At 40.3% G+C, this 18,259-nt stretch overlaps 1 protein-coding gene across 1 annotated transcript in view; it reads left to right on the forward strand.

Annotated features, from left to right (window-relative positions):
- MARCHF11 (membrane associated ring-CH-type finger 11) overlaps positions 1-18,259 on the forward strand; it is a 98,816-nt gene that overhangs the window by 60,678 nt on the left and 19,879 nt on the right. The window contains exon 3 of the mRNA XM_028097914.2: positions 15,174-15,366. Within this exon, the coding sequence (XP_027953715.1) occupies positions 15,174-15,366 (193 nt within the window). The remainder of the gene's footprint in view (positions 1-15,173; positions 15,367-18,259) is intronic.

Consider the following 18,259-nt stretch of genomic DNA (forward strand, 5'->3'; position numbering starts at 1 on the left):
TTCTTATTCATTCCTTCTGCGACACTCATTATTTAGGAATGTTTTCCAGATAGAACTTCCGTAAGAAGTACAGGTGCAGCTTTGTAAAAGCCTCACCTGCAGCCAGGGCTCTGGCCACGGTCCAGGGTCATGGGACAGGAGGTTTCTGCCACTGTCGGAAGGAACAGGCTGGCTCTCCTGGAGCGGCAGTTATTAAGCAGCAGGATGGAGAGTGAATCGTACTGAACCCACAGGAATGAGAAGATAAGCCAGCTAGGAAGGGTGAGGCTTTGGGGTACGTCCGGAGTCCCCGTAGCCGAGGACCCATGCTGGTGCTCGTGTTCCCGACCCGCCGGCCAGCTCAGCAGCCTTGCCACAGCGTTCTGCTTCTCTGCTTGGACCACTCTTCTCTTCCTTAAAATGAAGGGCCTCTGAGGAGCGTTCTGCCTCCTTCCAAATGTGCTTTTATGAGGACAAGTTCTAAATTGTGTGTGTTCAGAGCTGGACTAGGCTGAATTTGGTCCCCGGGGGACACATTTTTCTTCTGTGCTCACCATTGCTCTCAGAACCAGGTTGTTTCGCCTTTCTCTCCCGTCTAAAGGGCTATTCCTTCTACAACACAGGAGTTTAGTCTGTAGGCCAGGTTGCTCTCTCCAAGGCCTAAAGATGGCCGAGTCCAGGTTGGCACCGGAATATTAGCACCATCCTAATCTTTTTGGATAGCTTTCTTCCAATTCCGAATCAAAACTAGAAAAGGCCAACAGTTTCCAGTAATCTGAGTGATTACGGTGTATGGAGACACAATGTGGGAAGGCCATACAGCATTACGGATGTTATAGTGACCAAGGCCATGGCCTTGGATGAGGGTAGCTCAGTCTGTCTCTCTTTCCATCCATCCATTCATCTGTCTATCACCCACCTCCCTTTCCTTTCCTTCCCTCCTTCCCTCCCTTTCTTCTGTCCCTCCCTATCTATCTCCCCCATGTTATAAAGAAATATTTCCTTAAGCAACATGCCTCCTCCCCCTTCATCAATGCTTTATTGAATCACCTCTCATTCATTTTAAAAATTAGCAGGTAGTGCCAATACGTACATGTAGCTGATTGCCTACAGAATCACAGAGAGTGTGCACTTGTGTTTAACTAGGCACCGTGTGTGTATCAGCACATTAGTCGCCATCTGACATCATCCTCCCTGCACCATTTCTCACACATTTTCCAGACTCAGTGACCATGTAATGTAGTTTGCTCGCTGATGAGCTGACCCATGGCATACCTTGGATGTCTCTGCTGTTCAGTTTCCCAGGAAACTAAGTGCAATTATCTTGAAAAGAGTCAGGCCTTTTCCCCCTCTTTCCCCCTCGTTTCTTTTGCTCAGAAGAGAATACAACTAAAACACCAACAATCCAAACACAGCATCCATTTTAGCCTTAAGTGTGATAGACCAGAAGAGTGTTTCATGATCTTGGCACTAGCAACATTTTGGGCCAGACAATTTTTTGTTGTGGGGGCTGACTTACAGGTTGTGGGATGTTGAGCAGCATCCCTGACCCTTAACCCCTAGATGCCAATAGCACCATCTCCAGGAGTGACAAGCAAAAATGTCTCCAGATATTGTTAGATGACCCCTGGGCAAAATCATCCACAGCTGAGAACCGCACTCGAATTAGAAAGTGAAAGTGGCTTTTGGGATCCTTTCATGCTGTCAGAACAAGTCACGCACATAAAGAGAAAAAGCAAAACCTAACCTCATTATTGACCCAGTGTTTCTTGAGTTCTGCCAGCATGTCACCACACTGCCAAGTGACAAAGACTCAGACATCGGGAAGGTCCCGCCCTGCCTGCAGAGAGCTCACAGTGAGGTGGGTTGGGGGAGAGATGTGTAAACAGATAGTCATGGACAATAGGACTTATAGGGAGAAAATGAGTCATACTGCTGGGTGTTACACAGCACTTTGCACTTCTCAGTTTTTCCGGCGTCCTGCATTCCCAGTCCCTTTTTAAAAACTGGGCACCTCTCTCGTTCATTCTCCCGCCTTGCAGCCTTGCTCGAGTTGCTCCTGCCTGGAAGGTTTTACCTCAGATTTTCACACCTCCGAATTCTCCCTGCCATTCACAGGCCAGCCTGTCTCTTCCAGGAAGCCGTTCTAGATTGCTTTAGCTTGCATCAGTGTCTATCCACCAAACTCCCCTTTTGAGACTCACAATCCCTTCCGCTTAGCTTGTGGCTTAATTACATGCTGTATTGTTTGTACAGCCTGTTGCCCCCCTGCTTGCCATGCACTGGGCTAATCACTCAAGAGACTGTGGGCCACTTGAAGGCGGAAACCAGATGTTATACTGGATTATTCACATTAAAGGCAAAGCGAGTCATTCTTTGACTGCCGTTGGCTTGCAAAAGTTGGTGTAAGAGGAGAACTCAAAACTCTTAGGAAAAGCGAGTGAATGATAAGGTGAAGGTGAAGCAGACCTAAAGCTAAAGAATGGCAGGTACTTGGATCTTCTGTCTGGCATCTTCTTTTCTGCCTTATGAACTTCCGCTGATGCTTCAAAACCCCAGAGCACGTGTTACCTCCTGCTGTATGCTTTCTGTGGCTTCCGATTATGCAGTGTATCTCTGCTTTGATAGCATTGTGTGCACAGATGTGATTGCTGGGGAGTCCCTGTGGTCTTGTTCAAAGTCATATAGCAAAGAGGTGGAAATATCAGACCCTGTATTCAAATCTCACCCAGAGTCTAAACTCTTTATCCAGTGTGTATCTTTCTAGGAACTGAAAAGCTGAGCAGAGTGAATTTGGGTAAATGGCCTTCTTATGGGTCCCCTCTCTGTTGGGTTGCACTAGGAATTATATTTAATTAAAAATTAAACTCATTTCAAGTATTTTATAATAAAAGATAGCACACACCAACCAAGCAAGTAATTGCTGAAAAGATTTCATTCATTTTGCTATTTTAAGGATGCTTTTTTGAGGGCTTAAAAAATAGTCTTATTCAGGGGTGCCTGGGTGGCTCATTCGGTTGAGTATCTGACTGGATTTCAGCTCAGGTCTTGACCTCAGGGTCCTGGGATCAAGCTCCACGTCAGACTCCACGCTCAGCAGGGAGTCTGCTTGAGATTCTCTCCCTCTCCCTCTGCCCCTCCTCCTGCTAATTCTCTCTCTCTCTCTCTCTAAAATAAATAAATAAATCTTTAAAAAGTTTTTATTGAGGCATAGCTTACATACCATTAAAATCACCTATTTTTTAATGCACAATTCAGTGATTTTTAGTAAATACGTTGGCTTGTGCAACCATCAGCACATTCCAATTTTAGATCATTTCCATTATCCCCAAGACATCCTCATGCTTTTAAGGACAATTTGTCTTAGGACCCCTTGGTGATATGGGGAGGAGAAGGGCGGGGGTAAGAGGCACAGTGGGAAGGTAAAGTTACATAGTAAAAAGGAGTATTTGAGGGAATTATAGAGCATTACCAGGTGATTTAATTGAAATCTTCATTTTAAAAGTGGGGGTGAGGAGGGTCGAGAAGTTGGAGAACCAGAATGAGTTGATGACAGACCAAGAGTCTGGTTTTCTGATTCTCAGCTTGTTGCCCCTGCAGTTACCACGATGCAAAGAAGTGAAGGGGGTGGTTCCCCTCATCTCTTGCTGTTAAAAAAGCTTATCCTGATACTTAGTGATTTGAAACAACCATCTTCTTTTGCTCATGATTTTGTGGTTTGGAAAAGGTTCAGTTGGATGATTCGTCTGTGATCACTGTGGTATCTGCTGAGGGTCTGGGACTGGAGGAGTCACTTCCAAGATAGCTTCTCATTCACATGTCTAGTGCCTCAGTGCTCTTTGGTCTCCCTCTTCACATGACATCATCCTTACCCACGGCTTCTCATGGCTTGAGATTCTTACGGCATGGCGGTCTTGAGGTGGTCACACTTCTTAGAAGAAAAGCTGCCATGACAGTTAAAGTCTGTGCTTAGAATTGGTAGAGGGTCACTTCTGCCATATTCTGCTGGTTAGAGCATCCATTACTCAGGGGAGGGGAGAAATCAATGCTCTTTCTCAACGGGGATGGGCGAGGCCACACGGCAGAAGAGCATGGGGGATGGGATATATTGTGTCCCTCTTTGGGAAACACCAGAAGCAAGAGCAGAGCCAGGTAGGTAAACCCCTCAGAGATATCCTGTCATCTTCAGACCTGGTTCTTCCTTGTGATTGTCTAATAGTCATTGCCTGAGAGGATAAAGCTCAAACTCCACAGCCAATCCTGGGAGCCCTTCAGGAGCTGGCTCCCACCACTTGCCCACATGGACTCTACTCTCCAGCAACAATAAAAATCTCACTATTTTCCAGACCTGTCAGCTCCTTTGCACATACTTCTTTCTGTCTGCCTTTCTCATCTCTCCCCACGTCTTTAGCACACCCTCCACTGGGCAGACGCTTCTTGCCCATCCTTTCAAACTCAACTCACCTGTTGCCTTGTCCTAAAAGCCTTTTGCATTTCTTTTTAATAGCTAGATAGTGATTCCCATTTGAATAGGATTTTTCCTCAGCCTAGTAACTGCTGTAGGGCCTGGCATGTACCAGGCATCTGGTGAGTATATGTTGAAGGGATACACTTATACACATCAGAAACTTAAAGCGGATGCCATTCCGTGCACACCTTTATGTTGGTGGTGTCATCTCATGGTGAGGCTTCCCTGGCCAAGAACTGAGGCAAAGCCCAGTTACATGTGTAGACACTGCGTTCAGTACTCAGTGTGATGGGCTGTGTCTTCCCTGTTCCTGATGCTGCCACTTCCTGACTTCATGGTTTTATGGCCACTCGTTCAGTCCCCAGAACCCAATTAAGGAAGGGGAGCAAAGCATGGAGTGTCAGTACAAAATGATTCTGAGAGATACCTTGTCAAATGTCATTTTATAGAGAACACTGGAGATCCTTATAAGAATAATTCACTTGTTATTAGAGCCAATTCACAGCCGTCTGTTTGTCCCAGCACATTATGCTGCCTCTCCATAGCTAAGAAAAAGTCACTTTGTTAAGACCGCATAAATTCCACAGAAGAGGTGATATTCCTCATGCTCTGGTCCCTAATTACCAAGGGCACTGTTCTGACCACCAGAATATACAGTGTTTGGGTGACATGAGCTCAAGTATTTCAAATGGGAAGATAGTTTCTCTCCATGAAAATTCTGCTCCAAACTCTAGACTGAAAACAGCAACAGTCCACCGAGCGTTCAAATAAGCTTTAACAAAGGTAGCTTTCAACTCTTCGTCGAGAAAACACGTAAATATGGTTATGACCACCCTACTAATTACTTAGATAGAAATCTCTGGGGGAATCTGTGTTTAAACATAATTAATATCAAATATTGAGAAGAGTAATGAACTAGAAATGGATTATATACAGACACGCTTTTGATTCATATGGGGCAAAATCTAGTTACTAAGACTAACACTATTAGACAGTTGGCACTAGGAGATTTCCCTGATTTGAAATAATGGATAGCACCTGCTTTTGTTACAGAAAGAACACAGAGAGGGAAAAGGCAATATAAGCTCTTGAACACAGAAGAGCTAAAGTGTATTTTTATCTTAACTTTTGGATTGTTAAATGTGGATTTACAAGCCTTTGACAATTATGACACTCTATAACAATCAAAACAAATGAACGAGAGAGAACATTGAGAGATGAGATAGGGAATAGTTCTGGAAGAATTAAAAAGGAAAAAGGGGGAGATTCAATATACTTTATCTTAAGTGAGATCCAGAATCTTTGGTATTTCTCATGGATTCTGTGCCCTATAGGTGCTAAAGTAATGCTTGTTAGTTCAAAAGTCATTGCTTCTGTTAATAGTCGTTTGAGAGATTTTTCTCAGACAAAACCTTCCAATTAAGGATACTCATCTCTTATAAGAAAACTCTTCACACCTTCTACTCCTTTGATCTACCATCATCCTGTGAGTCTGGAGACAGCCAGATAGGGTATTCTTTAGGACTTAGTTTCCTATTCCAAAGATTTGGCATCGAGATAAAGGACAGCTTTTATTCCAGGGGTTTTTCTGGACACGCGTTTCTTTAGAAGGCTCATCTCACTTGCGTAGTTAGCATCTTGGTCTCTGGCCATTCACAGATGCCCCTCCCATGTAGCATCCCTTCCCATTCCACGTCTCTGGGCTCAGCTGGTTTTGCTTCTCAGTAACCAAACCTTTACTTTAGATTCATTTCCTTTCCTCCCCTCCCCTGCCCCTAGCCGCCAGAACTAAATTTTCAAACTTTGCAGACTCTCTGGTCACGTTGGCCTATCTAGCTCTGGATTTGTGGTCCCTTTGGTGCTCTCTGTGGCCTTGGACCAGTTTTATCTTTGTCCCAATTCATCCAGGACTTTATTCTCCTGACCCCGAAGTCAAAGTGTAACCTTGCCTATTCTTATGTCTAGCACAATCGAGCCTAATTGTCATGAGGAAAACTGGGAAGAACCTCCTTACCAGAGTGAAGTCTTAGAGGCCATCTTCTTCCAGGGGCTTTATTCTAGGGAAAGAAAATTTCTCTCCTACTTCATTTAATCTTAGGTCCCAGACACTTAATAGTCCTTGACACTCAACCCAGGACCCGCCCCCCCACAAAGTGACCCTTAACCTTGAGGTGCTCAGTTTCTTCTCCTTGAGCTGCAAACCATATTGAGTACAATCTCTGCAGTCCTGGGACATGGCTTGTCAAACCTCTTGGGATTTCTAGATTTCTGGAAGAAAAAAATTTCATTGGTGCTCTGAGTTCTGTACAATAACATGAAACCCTCAGCACATCCCCTAGTACACATGGGGAGTTGCCCATCCACTTCTCTGCTGTTCTGTTTGTCTTGGTCATGTGATCTCGTTCCAGGCGTCTTAATTAAACAAAATGATGTTCTGTGGCCAAGATGTGGTGCCTCGCAGGATGTGCATTACGACCAGCCAAGGGAACAGTGGGAAAGATTGTTCTCTACAAGAAAGTAAGTCCAGAGGGTTTTCTGCTGACCTCTTGTGGAAATTGCAACCAACGATTTGAAGATTTGTTTTTCTTTTTAATCACTCTGAGTTAAAATAAGATTGCTAACATCAACTGATTAGTGATCATTCTAAACCAGTGGCCTCTGATTTGAAACTGTAGATCGTAACAAGAAACCATTGTTTTTCTGATACTATTTTCTTCTGCTTTAACTGTAGAACCTAAATTTGTGGGGAATAATTATCTGAACAATAGTGAGTCTTCATAAGTGTCATTTATTTAGGTCTTCTTTAATTTCTTTTAGCAGTTATTTGCAGATTATCTTTTAAAAATTTTAGTCCTAAGTAATTTGTGATTTATGGTATTTTTTATGTAGTATTGTTTTTTGTAATTTCATTTTCCAACTTTTTGCTGTTGGTATCTTACGCAATTGATCTTTGTTTATTGACCTCATATTTTGAGGCTTTGCTAAATTAACTTCCTAATTCTGTTAGGTTTTCTTGTAGATTCCCTAGGATTTTCTACATAGATAACCATGTCATTTACAAATAGAAATAATTTTATAGTTCTTCCTTTACAATCTTTATACCTTTTTTTCCCTGACTTATTCTATTGACTAGGGTCTCTAGTTCCTAGTGAATAGGAGTAATAAGGGTGAACATCTCTTCCCAGTTCCTGGTCTTAGCGGAGAAAGCATTCTTTCTTTCCTCCCACCCTTAAGCATGATCCTAGCTCTAAGTCTTTGTAGATGCCCTTTTCAGGTTAAGAAGTTTTCTTTCTATTCCTAGTTTTCATCTTGAATGAGTGTTTGTCATATAATTTTGCTGCATCTTTTAAGAGGATCTTTTTCTTTTTCTTTTATTTTTTAGTTTCTTAATGTCATTAATTACATTGATTGACATTTTGTTATATCAACCTTTCAACCTAGGATAAGCCCCACTCACTCAGGATGCATTATTCTTTTTGTATACTGCTGGATTTGGTTTGCTAATATTTTGTAGAGGATTACTTTTTCATTTATGCTCATAGGGAATATTATTCTGGAATTTTTTTTTATAATTTTCTTTTCTTTTTCAGGTTTTGGTATCACGGTTTTGCATGACCTCATAAAATAGGTTGGGGACTATTCTGTCCTCTTTTATTTCTAATAGAGTATATGTAACTTTGATATTATTTTTTTTTCCTAAATGTTTGATAAAATTCTCCGGTAAAACCATTGGTCCTTGAGGTGTTTGTTCATTTGTTTGTGGAAGGCTTTTAATTATAAGTTCAACTGTTTTGTAAAGGGTTAGTCATACATTCTATTTCTTCTTGAGTCAGTTTTGATGTTATGTTTTTCAAATAATTTATCTATTTCATCTATGTTATTGAATTAATTGGCATAAGGTTGTTTATTATATACCGTTATTACTCTTTTTACCTGTTGGAGCAGTCATTTTATATCTCCTCTTTTATTTCTTCATTAGCCTTACTAGAGTTTTATCAGTTTTTCTTAATTATTTTAAAGAAGCAGTTCCATATTTTCCTATTTATTTCATCTGAGTTGTTTAGATTTCACCTTTCTCAAAAAAAAAAAAATTTCACCTTTCTCAGGCAAAGCAAATTTTTTTGCTCTAATTTTTATTTCATCTCTGATAAGTTTCTGAAGATGCTTTTTCTAGCAGAGAGGACCCATACCAAAGCATGAAATCATGTTTAATATGCAGCCTATAAATACAACTCTACAAAGAATGGGCATATAATTAACTGAATGTTGTATCTTCATGTCAGATTGATTACACATAGAGATGTTTTCTGCCAGCATTTCAAATTCCAGCTTATAGTGGTTCAATTTAAACACCATCTAAGATGATTGAAAATAGGTTTTAGCTAAATTCATTTTTCTGAAGAGAACATTTCTTAAGAGCAGGTGTTCTCTCCTGTGACACTGGTAAGTAATCCCACCTGTCATTCTGCATGCTATAAATCATCATACTACAAATCTGTTAGCTTATGATTCATATCTGGCTTGCCTTTTAAAAACAAAGGTGAAACAGTACTTTAGAGTGAAGGATTTAATGCAAACTGAACGAATCTACTTTCTTTGCGTTCAATTTCATTCCCTCTGAGTGTGTGTTATTTTCGGGGAGGAAATTGGGTTCTAAATAGAGAAGGTGCATTAACTATTTCAGACAACGGAATGACAGGTATATCTTTCTAAATAGCTTCCTGGAGGCCTGATGGAGTATATGCCTTTCTCCAGTTCTTATCTTACTGGCTGGAAGTGATTTATATGAGGAGATGACTTGGTCTTACCTTGGCTTTGGTTCCCGTCATTTCTTTAAAGAAAATTCCCAGCTTATTCTTTCATCCTTTTTTGTCTGAAGGAAGTTATAAATCTGTGCTAATTAATTAGATTTCAGTGGGAAAGGCAACCATTTTGCCATGATTTCAAAGAAGTCTGTGGTAATTATTGGGATAGTTATTTAATTTCCCATGAAGAATGCCACACTGACATGGACCCTCACACGCAGTGATACCCAATTCTGGGCCATGTACATTGTCTGTGTCTTTTTAGGACTGGTGGACCTTACGTGGTGCATCTCTGAACAGCTGTGTATAATGAGAATATTAAACAATTTCCAATGTGAAATTATTTATTTCCTTTCAAACTTCATTAAAATAAAAGAGATCTATCTCCCTGAGATTGTCTTCTTAATGTTAATATTCATTTAACAAACTGCAACATTCAGACTGAAGAAGTATTCATTTGAGAACGCCATTTAGAAAACATTTGGTCCTATTGGGTTGGCTTTGCTCGGCTCGACTGCTTTTTGCACACATGTTGACTTTGCCTTAACTGTACAACAACACCTTTTAGAGAGGTATAATTATGACCAGTTTGTTTTTGCTTTCAGATGTAGGATATGTCAGTTTATGTAGGCAGAGCGCAGGGCATTTTAGAAAGAACTTGGGCTTTGGAAAGAGATCGGAGTTTAAATTCTCACTTCTCTACTCAGTGGTGGTTTGGCCAGAGCTGGAACGTAATCCTGTAGGAAAGACAGAACAGGTGTGCGGAGAATGAGATTGTGGCTGTCAGATAGATGATGGAAACTGAAGTCAGGATACCAAGGAGTCAAGTATTTTCTGGGTGAGACTTAGCTTCTGCTTTCATGAAACTTACAGTCTGTGGACAACAGGGAGATAATCATCTGGGATGCAAGAAGAAATCTGCACTCAACAGAAATACAAACAGTGGATTCTCGGGTCCGGACAGAGGGATTCTGCACGAGGAGAGGAGGGGACGGCTTTTTAGAAGAGTTGGCATGAAAGCAAGTTACGGATGGGGGAGAGATTTCCACCCATGAGAAAAGGGAGGAAGGCATAGCATGCTGAGAAAGGAACATGCTCAAAGGCAGAGAGGGACCAAAATGAAAAGTACATGGCATTTGCGATAATACAGGGAGGCAGATTAAGCAGAATTGGGGAGCGTACATGTCCCTCCCTCTCCTTCCCCTCCTCCCTTTCTTCCTTCCTCCTTCCTTCCCTCTCTTCCGTGTCATAGTCCTCTATCCCTTCTTTTCATCCTTCCTGCGATAGTTAGATGCCAGGCGCTGGGAATATGTACTGAGCCACACATGTAGCTTTCCTTCACAAGCCTCCTTTCATTAGGAATGTAGGCTTGGGGTGCCACTTGGTATCAGGGAATGACTCATGGCTAGCAGTTCAGCTGCAAAGCTATTTCAGGAGACCAGAGAAGACAGACTTGAAGCTGTTCCCAGGAAAACCGTGGTGTCACTGCAAAGATGGAGTGTATGTAGTTCATTGTCATCAGAGCTCAGTAGAACTATTATATAGTACAGTTGACCCTGGACGACACAGGTTTCAGCCACGTGAGCCCACTTATACATGGATGTTTTTGGATAAATCCAGTATGATATTGTAAATGTATTTTCCCTTCCTTACGATTTCATTTGCATTCCCCCCCAGCTTACTTTATTGTAAGAATACAGCAAATAATACATATAACTTACAAAATATGAGTCAGTTGACTGTTTATGTCATTGCTAAGGTTTCTTTTCAAGATTTATTATTTATTTGAGAGAGAGAGTGTGTGTGCACTGGGAGGGGAGGCGTAGAGGGCAAGACTCCCCAAGCAGACTCCCTGCTGAGCTCAAGCCCAAGACCTATGTAGGACTTGATCTCACAACCCTGAGATCATGACCTGAGCCTTAATCAAGAGCCAGATGCTCAACCGACTGAGCCACCCAGACGCCCCTGCCATTGCTAAGGTTTCTGGTCAGCAGTGGGCTATTAGTAGTTACGTTTTGGGGGATTCAGAAGTTATGCATGGGTTTTTGGCTGTGTGGGGGGTTGGCATCCCTAACCCCGGTGTTGTTCAAGGATATATAAATATATAATATAAATATAACATAAAAGCATGAACCTAGGAGCCAGACTGCCTGGGTTAAATCTCAGCTTTCATCCTTAGTAGGTGTGTAACCTTGGGCAAAGTGTTTGACCTCTCTCTGCCTCAGGTTACTTATCTTTAAAATGGGGATAATAATAATACCTTCCTCACAGAGTTGTTGTGGGGATTAAATTAATTAAAAAAAAAAAACTCTTAGAAAAGTGCCTGGGACATATTGACCCTATATAAATATAGGCTGTGATTATTAAATTACTTCTACACCAAATGAGGATGAACTTTCAGAAGATAGTTATTTTTGCTAACAATACATCCAATAATTTTTGTAGAAGTGAACATCTTTTCAGGAATATAAAAGTCAAACATATTCAAATATTATGGAAAGAAATAAATAATAGCAATTATTTAGAGTTAATCTGCTTATTGTTATAGGATTTACGTTTCCAAACTTGGAAAGAAATTTAAATAAATACATACACACGTACACATACATACTCACATAACTTATACATACACCCATGCATATTAGGTTTTAGAGGTGAAAAGTATGTTCAGCAGTTGACAAATTCTGTTCAGGATTCAGAAATACCTTACAGACTGAAATCCAGGCCTTGGATACCGTTGGGTTAGAGAAGCCCCAAGAGACTCATCTTCTATTTTTATTGTCTAAGCTAATGGTCCATTAACACAGCTTCTTGAAGCTGAGCCGGTTAGATAATGTGTACCTCCCAGGGCAAAGACGTCAGGTGGGTGTTTCCTAGTGGCGGAAGGCAGCATTATTTTTCCTAGGGGAAGAATGTGAATAATCCCACTTTTTTCGCATAATGGTAACAGTAAGAAAGAGCATTATATAATGGGCAAAGAAATTACCAAGATGATATCAGCGTTCAAAGGGAAAATCCTTATGTTTATAATCAGTTTAATGATTTTGGTTCAATAATGATTTGCCCTCATTAGCTATTCAGTGAAATGGTGCTAATTTTAAGGTTCATCAGTGTATGAAGAACATCACAGCACTTTTAGACACACTGGCATATTTGCATTATTACTGGAGTGATATAAAACCAGAAATTTCAGGGAGCTTATTGTTGATTTTGAGCAGTTTATCCTTCTTGAGAAATAAGCTTCAAAAATCTCAAATTATTTCCTATGTCTACCACAAAAGATAATTTCTATGATAATAATAAATAAGCATCTCAGTGTACTGAAATTGAGAATTGTTCTCTTTTTTCTCCTAGCTTTCAGGACATAATTTTAAAACACATTTAATTCCAACCTGCCAGGTATTTGAATTTTAAGCCATTTTAAATTTAGTGTCTTCAAACAAGTGTGAAACATCAATGTTTCTTATTCCTGGTAAGTCTGTCCCTTTGCTCATTCTCCTTCCCTGCCAAGGAACAGCTTAGCTTTGTGCGTCAGAAGCTTCCAGGCCCAGTGTGGCAGGCAGTCATGCGCACTCTCAGATGTGAACCACCTCAATTTCCTATGTCCCAGGAGACACCTCAGCTTCATCCATCCATCCTGACCAGTTCACTGAACCCCTGAGTGTTTAGTAGGACCTCATCACATATGCCTGTGACCACCATGTTTTTCTAAATTGGCATGCAGGCAGTCTTGGAGCAATTAATTAGTAAGCCTAACTGAAGCTAAATATAATTAATTGTACAATATTGAGCTGTCCAAATTTAACTCCACTAAAATTACAGGGTGAACGTGGAACATAAAGGATTTCTGGAAAAGGGAAGTAGATATCAGTAACACCATTCTTTTTTTTTTTTTTTTTTAAGATTTTTATTTATTTACTTGAGAGAGAGCACAGGAGAGAAGCAAACTCCCCGCTGAGCAGAGAGCCCTACACGGGGCTCGATCCCAGGACCCTGAGATCATGACCTGAGCCTGAGGCGGATGCTTAACCAACTGAGCCACCCAGACACCCCATACCATTCTTGATAAATCCTCCTTACTCACTGCTGCTTACCCAAGACTCTTATGATTCAAGCTTATGTATTTTGAAACATATGGCTCACCATGTGAAAATCTTTCCCTGTCATGGACACATAACTTGTGTACCTTTGCCCCATAAGTTTAGAAGTATGCTTTGTTTTCATCTATCTGATGTAATTAATAAATTGATAAAGAGTAACATAATGCATATAGACATGATAGGATCCATCTGGGATGGATGTTAGCTGGTAGTAGTTTTCTGTGTTGCTTACCATGTTGTTGTATTTAATGCAGATTTCAATGAGCCCTGAGACTAAAAACCAACAAATAGTGACACTTCATACTTGTTCGGTGACACCAAATTTAAAATGGCTTTAAATTCCAATGCCAGGCCGTTCGAAATTAATGTGTTTAAGATTATGTCAGGAAACTAGTAAAAAAAAAGAAACTTCAAATACATGCTTGAAATAAATTAATTCAGCTGTAATGATAAGATATACTGACAAATTTAATTATTATTCATCCGGAATTATAAAAGCAAAAGCCATTTTTCAGCAAATGAATCTGCATATTAAAATCGTTAGAAATATCCTTCTTATAGAATTCTGCCGAACTATCATTTGGTTCTGAAGTTTTTAAAGGAAAAATAAATGACTTTAGAGAATTAAATATTTCAAATGCATTTTGATATTTAATCATTAAAAATGTAGAATTTAACAATACCCATGAATATGCAGGATAAAGGACGTATTTAAATATGATAAGTAAATTATTTATGATGAGAGACAGAAGCAGTGAGGGAGAGAGGGAAGGGTGGTGATAGACTTGCCATTTGGGATGCACATATTCAGACTTAAAGGTAAGTAAAGAGTTTAAGGAAATATCAGATTCACCCAATGGATACCGATTTTTCAAGCTCATTTGTTTTTACAGAGCTCTTTCACACAGAATGAAACTGCAGGTTGTTTTGAGTTTCACTGTTTACTGACAAACCATAATAGCAATTCTAGTTTTGTTTCTGTCTCAATTATGCAAAAGGGAGAACATGACTAATTAGTTCTTTCAAGTTGATAACACCTTTGAAAGACTTTTGATCATTTGTACTGTAAAATCCTCCCAAATACCGATGCTTAGGACACCAAATTATTCTCCCCATTGAATTGTGTGGTACTTACACAGTTTGTGAATTTCAAAGGTACTCCGTTTGTTTACAAATTCTAAATCTTGACAAAAATGGCTTCACAGATTACCCGTTAGATAATTAAAGTTCAGTGATATCTGAGTATATGAAATGTACCAATAACAGATAATGTACAATCTTATAGTTCCCTTAAAATTCTAGTGTGTTACTTTAACGACTTTTTCACTGATGTTCTTATGTAACTTATTTATTTGTTGCTTACTTTTTTTTTTTTTTTGCAAAAACAAGAAACAGTTCCCTTTTTTGCAGTAGTCAAATGTGTTAAAGAGCAAAATAAGTTTCCAAGTAGGGGAGTCTTCAACACATATCTTCGGAGTGTATTTAATTTCGTGCATGTGTGAAAGATAATAATGTGATCCCAGGTACTAAATATTCTTCAGCCATTCACTCCCAGTACTGTTACCTGGAATAAAACTAGATTAAATTTGCAGAACGGTGAATTACGGAAAATGATGAAGCTAAGGCAATTCATTAATCTTTATCTGCTTATCTATTTTTTATAGCCTGGATGAAATGGAAAAATTCGTGTGGGGGCTGATCAGATTGAAAAGGGTCTATAACATGATGGAGAGAAACATGGGGCTGAAATGTGTTCTTTTTTTTTTTCTTTTTAAGTTAAACACAGCACCTTTTTCTCACATGCCTCTGTTTTTCTTTTAGTGGCAAAGCATTTCTATAACACTGGTTGAGAAAGTTCAGATGATTGCTGTAATCCTAGGATCCCTGTTCTTAATAGCGAGTGTGACCTGGCTCCTTTGGTCAGCCTTCAGCCCCTATGCAGTGTGGCAGAGGAAGGACATCCTTTTTCAAATCTGCTATGGAATGTATGGTTTTATGGATCTAGTGTGCATAGGTAAGACCATGACATTACACATTAACTGTCAGTAATCCATTTCTTGCAGCTATTATATTTTCATCAGTGGGATCTCGTATAGAATGTTGTGGTTCACGTGATCTTGGTTCTCCAGCTACTTACCTATCTGGGGTGTCACAATCTGGCCACTTCCCTCAAAAAAGCATAGCATCTCTCTTCCCAAGGAGTCCGAAAAAATGAACAGGATAATGTCCATTTAAGGTGCCTTGTTTTGCAACAGAAAGGAAGGAGGAATGGTAGAAATGATTGGGGGTGGGCAAAATCAGGACAGTCATTTATTTCTATGGAATAAGAGCAAATCAGCCCCTCTTCAGCAAGCCGGGGAAGCGTTGACGGTGCCGGTGCCGGTGGTGGTCTGTGCATTTGGGGAGAGGACCCACAGACTCCTGGAAGGCTTACCTCGTGGCGATGCGACTCAGATTCCTCGAGGGCATAAGTGCTTCTTGAAGGGGTGGGGACCAGAGGTCAGTTTTCCTTTCTGTCTTGGGCTTCTTTGTTTTGATTAATAAATTCAGTGGCTTAGAAGAGATAAAGGATCAAACCTTTTAGCTTAAACAGATCCTACCAAAAAAGTTACTTAGCCAATCTGCTGTTGCCCCAGGACCATGAGAAAACGGAAGCCGATCCATGCAGCACTGATGTGGTGTGTGTGCGGTGCCCGTCAACTGGCACTGTGATGGTGTCTGGTTGGCTGTGGGGGGCAGGGACTTAGAGCCCCACAGGGTCTCGAGGAGACTTTCTCTGCTCTGATGTGCATTGCAGCTGTAAAGAGCTGAGAGGCAGCCATGGTTTATAGCAGTGGTTCTCAAAGTGTGGCCCCGCTGCTGCTTTTTAAGAGATGCACATTCTCAGGTCCCACCCCATCAGCCAAATCAGAAATTTCAGGGTTTGGACACCCCCCACCCCCCCACCCCCCACCATCTGCGCATCACAAGCCCACTGAGATGCTCACACACGCCAAAGCTTGGGAACCACTGGTTTCAGGGAATGGTGCAATTTGGGATCCCCTGACTTGGTTTCCAATCTGGGCCCCTGCTGGGACAGATCAATGCTGTTTCTCCATGTCCTCTTTCCTCACCCATGAAGACAGAAATAATAATCCCTAGCACACAATCCTAAATAAAGGAAATAATGATTATAAACAATTATGTTATTAATTGGAAGTTATAAATGAAAGGTATTTGAATAAGTCACAAATATTAAAACAGTTTAAATCATTTCAATTCATGCCTCTACTCACCAGAGTCTTAATTTAACTAGAAGTTTTAATATTCTCAGTGACTTTTTTCTAAAAGAACTCTATAAATTTTAAAATAGGATTAGCCTGAATTTCCTCTCCTTTCCTTCGTCCCTTGCCCCTAGTACAAGACTAAAAGGAAAGAAAATGATCACATTTCAGGCGAGGAGGAAAAAGATGTGGGCGGGGGGCGGGGTGTCATGAGTAATATGTAAACTGAGCAGATGTTGCCTGAATAATTGAGCTAATCAGATATATGAACGATTTGATTAAATGTGATCATACACTTGTAAGCATTTGGAAATGCTAAGTCTCTATACAAATATAATCTCCAGGGTATTGCTCTAAATAAAGGAGAGTCACAAAATTGTTCTACAAATTCCTCAGTAAGTTCAGAGATAGATCGTATTTATTCAGTCCTTCAACATCAATGTTATAAAAATGTGGTATTTCTTTGATATGAAAAGGAGAGATGAAAAACAATGGAACCATTAGGCTTCCAGTTCAACCCGGAGGGAGAGAGTCCATTTGACTTCGATATCATTACGACACTAGAGAGGAACACACACACACACACGCACGCGCACACACGCGCGCGCGCGCATTCTGTTTAGAACTCACTTCCCTGGTTTTCACAGCTTGCATTTAGTGCTGAGTTACCAGGTCTTAAATTCTGATTGCTGATGCCAGTCTTTTAATCAAAATTATTAAATTTTGGTTTTAAAAGCACATGCATATGAGCTAATGATTTTTTGGCAGAATATGACATATTTGGGCTTCCCTTTTGAAATTTGGGTATTTGCCCATTTTAGAAAGTTAAGTTTCGTAAGAACAAAAGCCAATTGATATTTTGCTGGCTTACACTTTGGAGAGTGAATTTTTATTGAGGTTTTAAATATTGACAGTACCTTTCATTACATTTTGACTTATTAAATCCAAATTTCATCATTTAAGGATTTATTTGTATTTTGAAAAATGTTACAGAATTCAGATTGGAGAGCATTGTTCCTGTCACTTGGTAATCACATTAATTGGTCTATTTGGACCCAGAGAAAATCTTATTTTTTTCCTCAAGAGGTTGAGAAACTACTATAGTCAAGTTAGCAAATACACGGAGGCTATCAATAGCCAACTGGATCATAGCCAATAATAGCTCCTGTTGACATTTCAATTTAATTCAGATGTCTGTTAAATTACATGTAGACAGTAACAGAGTAGATTACATTGATTATACCTCACATACCCCTCACTGCAGGACTTAAGTGTCTGAGTTAGGGTGAAAAAAAAAAAAAGAGTCTGAGTTAAGGTGGAAAGCATGTTTATAACTTTGGGTCCAGTTTGCTCAGCTCAGATCAATAAATATTTATTGAGAACTTTCTTTGTGTCAGACACAGTGCTAGGTGCTGGGAATACAAGTCAGGGTCAGTCACTTGCCTGGCCCCAAGGAGCTCCCAGCCCCAGAGGGGGATAGGTGTGTCAGGAGGTAATGAGAAGACGGCGGAGTGTACATGGTTCTGGAAGGATGCACAGGAGGTGATAGTTGGACAAAGCGGGGAGACATGAATGCTGGGGTGTTGCGTGCAAGGTGGGGGTGGTTCCAGGCAGATTTCAGGGGAAGTGATAACCAAGCAAGCT

This window comes from Eumetopias jubatus, unplaced genomic scaffold, assembly GCF_037043125.1.
Source record: "Eumetopias jubatus isolate StellerSeaLion01/CBP00866 unplaced genomic scaffold, mEumJub1_p1.0 scaffold_5, whole genome shotgun sequence".
Taxonomy (NCBI): domain Eukaryota; kingdom Metazoa; phylum Chordata; class Mammalia; order Carnivora; family Otariidae; genus Eumetopias; species Eumetopias jubatus.